Genomic DNA, 9,472 nt, shown 5'->3' on the forward strand with positions numbered 1-9,472 from the left:
AATTAATCTGTAGATTCAGTGCAATTTCAGACAGAATTCCAGCAGGTTGTATATGTGTGCATGTGTGTGTGTGCATGCACGTGTGTGTATTTGTGATTTGACAACTTGATTCTAAAATTTATACGCAAATGCAAAGAGTCAGTCCAACTCTCTCAATATATATTATACATGGACTAATGTAGTGTTGCATAAGGATAGAAAACTAGGCCAGTGGACTAGAATAGAATCCCCAGATAAATTCACACATATGTGGTCATCTGATTTACAATAGAGGTGACCCTGCATTGTGATGGGTAAAGATGGTATTTTAAATGAATGTGCTGTGCTGCGTGTCATCGCTCAGTCGTGTCTGACTCTTTGTGACCCCATGGACTGTATCCTGCCAGGCTTCTCGGTCCATGGGGATTATCCAGGCAAGAACACTGGAGTGATTGCCATGCCCTCCTCCAGGGGATCTTCCCAACCCAAGGATGGAACCCAGGTCTTCCACATTGCAGGCAGATTCTTTACCATCTGAGCCATGCTGAGTCAATTAGATATCATAAGGGAAAAAAATGAACTTTCATCTCTTCCTCACACTATACAGAAAAATCAATTCCAAATGAATTATAGACCTAAATGTGAGAGACACAACACTAATGCTTCTAGAAGAATATGTAAAGAGAATACCTTTATGATCTCAGGGTTGGCAAAGACTTATAAAATAAAGCTCTAGCCATAAAGGAAGAAAAGAATAAATTGGACTAAATTAAAAACTTCTGTTAATTCAAAGACATCATCAGAGTGAAAATGCAAGCCACAGAGACTATATAAATGGGTATTTATGTATTCAAGAAAAGATCCATTCTAGACTACATGAAGAGTTCCCAACAAATCAGTTAGAAAAAGTCAACCAATTCACTTTTTAAGTGGATTAAGTGAGTTAAATAGATACTTTACTAAGGAAGATATTTAAATTGCCAATAAATATATGAAATATGTTGGTCATCAAGAAAATGTAACAAATCCGCAATGCAGTATCACCAGAATAACTAAAAGAGACAGATGATACCAGAGCTAACGAGGATTTGAATAATATTCAAGAGTATTTGGTTCAAATTCCAGCTATGCCACTTGCTAGCTGTGTGACTTTGGGAAAATTACTTAACTTTCCTGGGTCTGAGTTTTCACATCTGTAAAATAAGGATAATAATAGTAAATAATTCATAGAGTTATGAGAATCGAATGAGATGATTCATGTTAAATGTTTAGCACAGTCCAGCTTGTGTCAGCTGTTATCTTTTAATCCTCACAATAACCAATAAATTAAGCAATATTATACCATTATTTTACAGATAAGGAAATTGAGGCCTAGGGAAATAAATCACTTCTATCTCAGCTCCAAATTTCTTGCTTTGCATATGACCTATCAGTTCTACTTTTGATAAATATTTAAAGAGTATTGAATAATTGGGCTTCCCTTGTGGCTCAGCTGGTAAACAATCTGCCTGCAGTATGGGAGACCTGGGTTTGATCCCTGGGTTGGGAAGATCCCCTGGAGAAGGGAAAGGTTACCCACTCCAGTATTCTGGTCTGGAGAATTCCATGGACTGTATAGTGCATGGGGTCGCAAAGAGTCGGACACGACTGAGCGTGACTTTCACCATAAACACCATTGAGTAATTGCCAGGCACAAATATTGCTTTAAAAATACCAAGTTTCTGTTATAGCTTCTAACCTGTACATTTATTATTCAGACTCCTTATCTAGGTTTTAAAGTTCTAATGTTTGCTCCCCTGGATCCCAGGTCCTGCTATCCTAATCATGTGGGTGCATGCGTGCTAAGTCACTTCAGTTGTATCCAACTCCTTATAACCCTATGGACTGCAGCCTGCCAGGCTCCTTTGTCCTTGGGATTCTCCAGGCAAGAGTACTGGAGTAGATTGCAGTTTTCTTATCCAGGGGATCTTCCTGACCCAGGGATCAAACCCGAGTCTCTTATGTCTCCTGAATTGGCAGGCAGATTCTTTACCACTGGTGCCACCAGTGGGAAAGTAAAAAAATGTTAGTCACTCAATTGTGTCTGATTCTTTGTGACCCCATGGACAGTAGCCCACCAGGTTCCTCTGTCCGTGGAATTCTCCAGGCAAGAATACTGGAGTGGGTAGCCAGTCTCTTTACAGGGGATCTTCCCGACTCAGGGACTAAATCTGGGTCTCCTGCTTTGCAGGCAGATTCTTTACCATCTGAGCCACCAGGTAAGCCCAGTGCCACCTGGGAAGCACAGTCCTAATGATGACATAGTTGCAGATCTTAAAATATGCTCCCTGGTCTCTTGATATGATTCTTGATGTATCCTTGTATGATTCTTGATGTTATATTTGTGTGTTCCTAGTCCATCTGCCTAGTTATAACTAAGAGTGTCACCTCATTCAGGTCACAGTTGAAATGTCCCCTTGATCAGTGTAACATCATGCTGGTTTATTTTCTTCAGTATTAAATTGCAGTCTGAAAATACTATTTTTCCCTTACCCTCTATAGAATATAAGCTCCATGAGAGCAGAAACCTATATTCCTGTTTTGTTTTGCTGCTTTAACCTTCAGAGTCCAGAAGAGTAACATTCAGAAATTATTAAGTGGGTGAACTTTGTGCCCTGACCTAATGACTTATGTGCACTGGAGCTCAAATATTTTAATGGTGCTAATCCTCAGCCAAAGAATTTTTGGAAAATTCTTCAAGAGATGGAAATACCAGACCACCTGACCTGCCTCTTGAGAAATCTGTATGCAGGTCAGGAAGCAACAGTTAGAACTGGACATGGAACAAACAGACTGGTTCCAAATAGGAAAAGGAGTACATCAAGGCTGTACACTGTCACCCTGCTTATTTAACTTATATGCAGAGTACATCATGAGAAACGCTGTGCTGGAAGAAGCACAAGCTGGAATCAAGATTGCTGGGAGAAATATCAATAACCTCAAATATGCAAATGACACCACCCTTATGGCAGAAAGCGAAGAAGAACTCAAGAGCCTCTTGATAAAAATGAAAGAGGAGAGTGAAAAAGTGGCTTACAACTCAACATTCAGAAAACTAAGATCATGGCATCTGGTCCCATCACTTCAGTGATGGTCCCATCACTTCATGGGAAATAGATGGGGAAACAGTGGAAACAGTATCAAGACTTTATTTTGGGGGGCTCCAAAATCACTGCAAATGGTGATTGAAGACATGATATTAAAAGACGCTTACTCCTTGGAAGAAAAGTTGTGACCAACCTAGACAGCATATTAAAAAGCAGAGACATTACTTTGCCAAAAAAGGTCCATCTAGTCAGGGTTATGGTTTTTCCAGTAGTCATGTATGGATGTGAGAGTTGGACTGTAAAGAAAGCTGAGCACCAATGAAGTGATGCTTTTGAACTACGGTGTTGTAGAAGACTCTTGAGAGTTCCTTGGACTGCAAGGAAATCCAACCAGTCCATCCTAAAGGAAATCAGTCCTGAATATTCATTGGAAGGACTGATGCTGAAGCTGAAGCTGAAACTCCAATACTTTGGCCACCTGATGCGAAGAACTGACTCATTTGAAAAGACCCTGATGCTGGCAAAGATTGAAGACAGGAGGAGAAGGGGACAACAGAGGATGAGATAGTTGGATGGCATCACCAACTCGATGGACATGAGTTTGAGTAAACTCTGGGAGTTGGTGATGGACAGGGAGGCCAGTGTGCTGCAGTCCATGGGATCGCAAAGATTTGGACACAACTGAGCAACTGAACTGAACTGAACTGAACCCTCAGCCTATCCCTTCAGAACTTGACCCAGCTTAGGTGACTGACCCACATTTCTTGATCACAGAGCTTACGAACACTCAGATTTTGGTCTAACAGCTAATGACAGGTAGTCAGTCTAATAATTTTGATATTCCCTTAAAATGAAATTCTACTTTAAAAGGACTTAGAGATCTAATTTGTTTCATCATATTTTTAAAATAAATGTTATTTTCTGTTTTAGTGTCATAAATTCAGTTATGATTCCTTACAGGATTTTATTTTTTTTAATTGAAAGATAATTGCTTTACAATGTTGTGTTGGTTTCTGCTGTATAACAACATAAATGAGCCATAATTATACATATATCCCCATCCTCTTAAGCCTCCCTTCCCCTCTTTAAGGATTTTAAACACTAATATTTTGCTTTATTAAAATGAGAATATATGTAAGCACTCAGCATATGGTCTACTCAGATGTTAATGTTCCATTTCATTAAAAACTTTCATTATTAAAATTCAGGGCTTCCCAGGTGGCGCTAGTGGTAAAGAACCTGCCCACTAATGCATAAGACATAAGAAACAAGGGTTCAATCCCTGGGTCAGGAAGATTCCCTGGAGGAGGACATGGCAACCCACTCCAGTGTTCACGCCTGGAGAATCCCATGGACAGAGGAGCCTGGTGGGCTATGGTCCATAGGGTTGCTGTAAGAACCCAGCATATGGTTTGCTGCTGCTAAGTCACTTCAGTCGTGTCCGACTCTGTGCGACCCCATAGACGGCAGCCCACCAGACTCCCCTGTCCCCGGGCTTCTCCAGGCAAGAACACTGGAATGGGTTAGTATATGGTTTACTCAGATGTTAATGTTCCATTTCATTAAAAACTTTCATTATTAAAATTGTTTGCCCTTAAAAAAATAGATACTTGAAACACATTCTTATCAAGTACTTAAAATTAAAACTTGAAATCTTTAATTTTGTCCTCAACAGTAACTCAAGAATTGAAAGATATTTTTAAGGCAAAGATACTCTCCCTCAAAGAAGCAAAGCTCACAGAGAAGGTAGAAACAACAGATGTTTTCAAATAAGCTTTTCCAGAAATAATTCTTCCCTTGATGTGGTTCTAGTTCACTCTTTTTTTTCCTAGTTCATTCTTATTCAAAATAAAAGCTATTTTATTTTGTTTAAATGTTGGACCTACAGACCTTTCTAATGGACCACATATAAAGACATTATTCTGATAGATGTAGGTTTTAAGTTTAAATCTTTTTGCAGGAGTTGACTGAGTAGAGTAAATCGATTATGGAAATTATCTCAAACGTACTAGTTCAGTGCATGAAATGAAGAACTGAGTTTTCTAATACATGCCTTTAAGATATGGCCCAGGATTATGAGCTACTGAGAAGTATTAAATTTTTTGTTACGATTTTTAAAACTCATGCACATGACTTTGGTTAATAACTTTAAACATAACTATTTGGACTATTTAGACTATTCAGATATCTGACTTGACTGTGATAAAACTTTATGATAACAAATTAATCCCACTTAACCACGTTTGTTTTCAAATGGACTTATAGTATTTTTCTTTTTTCTTTCAAATTACTTTTAAATATTAGCATGTACACTGAAGAACCACAAAATGAACACTTGGAGGATGAAAATGTCCAGTCATCTACAACTCCTGAGGTAAAGGCTTAAAACTATATTGTAACATATGACGTAAAAACCTATCTAACATTCAAATTTCTTTTTAAAGTTAATAAGTTTTTTCATATATTTGGTTTAAAAATGAGAAGTGGTCATTTAAAAATAACTAGTTTTAATAGGCCCTATTAAGAAAAGGAATGAAAACATGATAAAAGGTGACTGTAGATTATTTTGGAACTAAAGCAGATTTTAGAAATAATAGAAATTTGACTTATTATTTCTTGCCATGTCCAGAATAAACTTAGTAGAGTATAAGAGGTAAAGAAAAATGTAAATTAATTAAAATGTTCTGCTGTACATTTGAAGAGACCCAGGTTTTCATATTTGCAAGTGTATAGAGTAAGTCATTAGAGTAAGTCATTAGACCAACTTTTGTTGGTCTTATTTTACTAAATAATAATTGGTCACAATTAGAATTATAAATTGTTTACTTTTAAAATAGGGGTTTCTACAGCTTTTAAGAGTCAAAAAAAGTCCTTTTTAAAAATATTTAAAATACTCACCATTGATTTTAATTACTTTTATCTATAAAGACTTCAAAATCACTGCAGATGTTGATTGCAGTCATGAAATTAAAAGACGCTTACTCCTTGGAAGCAAAGTTATGACCAACCTAGATAGCATGTTCAAAAGCAGAGACATTACTTTGCCAACAAAGGTCCGTCTAGTCAAGGCTATGGTTTTTCCTGTGGTCATGTATGGATGTGAGAGTTGGACTGTGAAGAAGGCGGAGCGCCGAAGAATTGATGATTTTGAACTGTGGTGTTGGAGAAGACTCTTGAGAGTCCCTTGGACTGCAAGGAGATCCAACCAGTCCATCCTAAAGGAGATCAGTCCTGGGTGTTCTTTGGAAAGACTGATGCTGAAGCTGAAACTCCAATACTTTGGCTACCTCATGCGAAGAGTTGACTCATTGGAAAAGATGCTGATGCTGGGAGGGATTGGGGGCAGGAGGAGAAGGGGACGACAGAGGATGAGATGGCTGGATGGCATCACTGACTCGATGGATATGAGTTTGAGTGAACTCCGGGAGTTGATGATGGACAGGGAGGCTTGGCGTGCTGTGATTCGTGGGGTTGCAAAGAGTCGGACATGACTGAACGACTGAACTTAACTGATAAAGACTTCATTCTAATCTATGTAAATTTATTATAAATTCTGAAATAAGAAAATTTAAAATAATATGGTTCTACTGGACAGACTTCCAGAAAATGATTTCTACATCAGAACTCCAATAGATTAGTCGTGATCCAGTTTAAATAACTTTGATACGTTCCTTCTAGCTAATTTATGGAACAATTTCCTCTTTGTCCACTTATTTCTTGTAAATAGGGCTGCTCATCTAATTTTCCATGTTCACAATAATAATGTGAATTTAGTTATGAGATTTGGTGGTTTCTTACACTCATAAAATTGTATGAAAGTATATTTCTTTTTAATTTATTTATTTATTTTAGTTGGAGGCTAATTACTTTACAGTATTGTGGTGGTTTTTGCCATACATTCACATGAATCAGCTGTGAGTGTACATGTGTTCCCCATCCTGAACCCCCCTCCCACCTCCCTCCCCATCCCATCCCTCAGAGTCATCCCAGTGCACCAGCCCTGAGCACCCTGCATTGAAACTGGACTGGCAATCTATTTCACGTATGATAATATACATGTTTCAATGCTATTCTCTCAAATCATCCCACCCTCACCTGGAAAGATGGTAATCATGAACCTATATGTGAGACAGCAAAAGAGACACAGATGTAAAGAACAGACTTTTGGACTCTGAGGGGGAAAGTATATTTCTTAAGAAGCTTTTTTGTTTTACTTCAGATCCTCAAAGCTACCAGTGCTAATGAACATGAAGAAACTAAGGAAACCATCTTGCCAGAAACAGAGGAAACAAAACCACAGATGGAAAAGAAGGGCTCTTGTCCTCCACAAGGAACACTGAATAAAGCTATTACAAATGGTATGTGAAATAAGAAATGTGAATGGGTAGAAAATGAGAAATGTGGATTTAATAAATATTAGAAGAGCGAAAGTCACTTAGTCGTGTCCAACTCTTGGCGACCCCATGGACTATAGCCTGCCAGGCTCCTCTGTCCATGGGGATTCTCCAGGCAAGAATACTGGAATGGGTTGCCATTTCCTTCTCCAATAAGCCACCAAAGCCGCTGCTTAATCTATACACTCCAAATCACACGAGCAGCTCATATTTATAAGCAATATGTGGACAAAGAGGAAATAGTTCCTTGAATGTGTCAAATATAATAACTGCTTAACAGATCTATATTTTAGTATTTGTCATGACTGTTGATGTCAAATTTTGGAAATTAGAAACAATTAATAGATTTTTATTTAAAACCTACTTTTGACATTTAGTTTTAAGGTAGCTAGAAGGAACATTATACTTCTGGCAATATTAATGTTCTTATTAAACTTAAGCCCCACATTTTCAAACAGCTGTTGCCTTTAAAAGTTGTATAAAACTTAGCTTCCCTACTAAAATTTTAGAACATTTCATTGTCACCAAATATTTATAAAAGGTTAATATCGCAGATACTTTCAGTTTCTGGTCCAACATCATCACTCTATCCTAACAACAAATAAAGAGCTGAACAAATTGAAAATTCAACAAATCAACACTTCTTAGTTCCATCCAAGAACTGAGGTCACAGGGCAAATCACTGCCCCCCAAATTAGGGATAGTCAGATTGATACAGATAGGAGAAGCAAAAATGTGTTTAGAATCAAACCCCATACCCGCCAGAAACACTCAGAGGGCTCAGACAAACCTTGTGCACACCAGGACCCAGAGACCCCACAGAGACTGAGACAGAACTGTGTGTCAGTGTCTCCTGTGGAGGTACAGGTCAAAAGTGGACTTCTGCAGGGGCTCTGGATGCAGCAGACCTGGGTATGGCATAAGCCCCCTTGGAGGAGGTCGCCATTAACCCCACCACAGAGCCACCAGAACTTACATAGGACTGGAAAACAAACTCTTGGTGGGCACAAACAGAACCATGTGTGCTCCAGGACCCAGGAGAAATGAGCAGTAACCCCACAAGAGACGGACCCAGACTTGCCCATGAGTATCCAGGAGTCTCTGGTTGTGGCGTGGGTCGGCGGTGGCCTGCTGCAGGGCTGGGGGCACTGAGTATAGCAGTGCATGCATGGGACCTTTTGAAGGAAGTCGCCATTATCTTCATTACCTCCATCATAGTGTGAAAGTGAAAGTTAAGTTGCTCAGTCATGTCTGACTCTTTGCAACCCCATGGACTGTAGCCTACCAGGCTCCTCCATCCATGGAATTTTCCAGGCAAGAGTACTGGAGTGGGTTGCCATTTCCTTCTCCAGGGGATCTTCCCTACCCAAGGATCAAACCCGGGTCTCCCACATTGCAGGCAGATGCTTTACCATCTGAGCCACCAGGGAAGCCACCATGGTTTGGCCTCTGGTAAATAACAGAAAGGGAACACAGGCCCACCCATCAATAGAAAATTGGATTAAAGATTTACTGAACTTGGCCCCGTCCATCAGAACAAGACTCAGCTTCCCCCTCAGTCAGTCTCTCCCATCTGGAAGCTTCCATAGCCTCTTATCCTTCTCTATCAGAGGGCAGACAGAATGAAAATCACAGTCACAGGAAACTAACCAATCTGATCACATGGACCACAGCCTTGTCTAATTCAGTGAAACTATGAGCCATGCGGTATAGGGCCACCCAAGATGGATGGGTCATGGTGGAGAGCTCTGACAAAACATGGTCCACTGGAGAAGGAAATGGCAAGCCACTTCAGTATTCTTGCCTTGAGAACCCCATGAACAGTATGAAAAGGCAAAAAGATAGGACACTGAAAGATGAACTCCCTAGGTCAGTACATGCCCAGTATGCTACTGGAGATCAGTGGAGAAATAACTCCAGAAAGAATGAAGAGACGGAGCCAAAGCAAAAACACCACCCAGTTGTGGATGTGACTAGTGATGGAAGTAAAGTCTGATGCTTTAAAGAGCAATA

General features: G+C 39.4%; 1 protein-coding gene across 1 annotated transcript in view; it reads left to right on the forward strand.

The window, feature by feature from the left end:
* SLC9B1 (solute carrier family 9, subfamily B (NHA1, cation proton antiporter 1), member 1) overlaps positions 1-9,472 on the forward strand; it is a 69,774-nt gene that overhangs the window by 19,282 nt on the left and 41,020 nt on the right. Inside the window, exons 2-3 of the mRNA XM_010848273.1 lie at positions 5,370-5,439; positions 7,285-7,423. Of these exons, the coding sequence (XP_010846575.1) occupies positions 5,371-5,439; positions 7,285-7,423 (208 nt within the window). The 5' untranslated portion in view covers position 5,370. The remainder of the gene's footprint in view (positions 1-5,369; positions 5,440-7,284; positions 7,424-9,472) is intronic.

Source organism: Bison bison, unplaced genomic scaffold, assembly GCF_000754665.1.
Source record: "Bison bison bison isolate TAMUID 2011002044 unplaced genomic scaffold, Bison_UMD1.0 scf7180017864263, whole genome shotgun sequence".
Taxonomy (NCBI): Eukaryota; Metazoa; Chordata; class Mammalia; order Artiodactyla; family Bovidae; genus Bison; species Bison bison.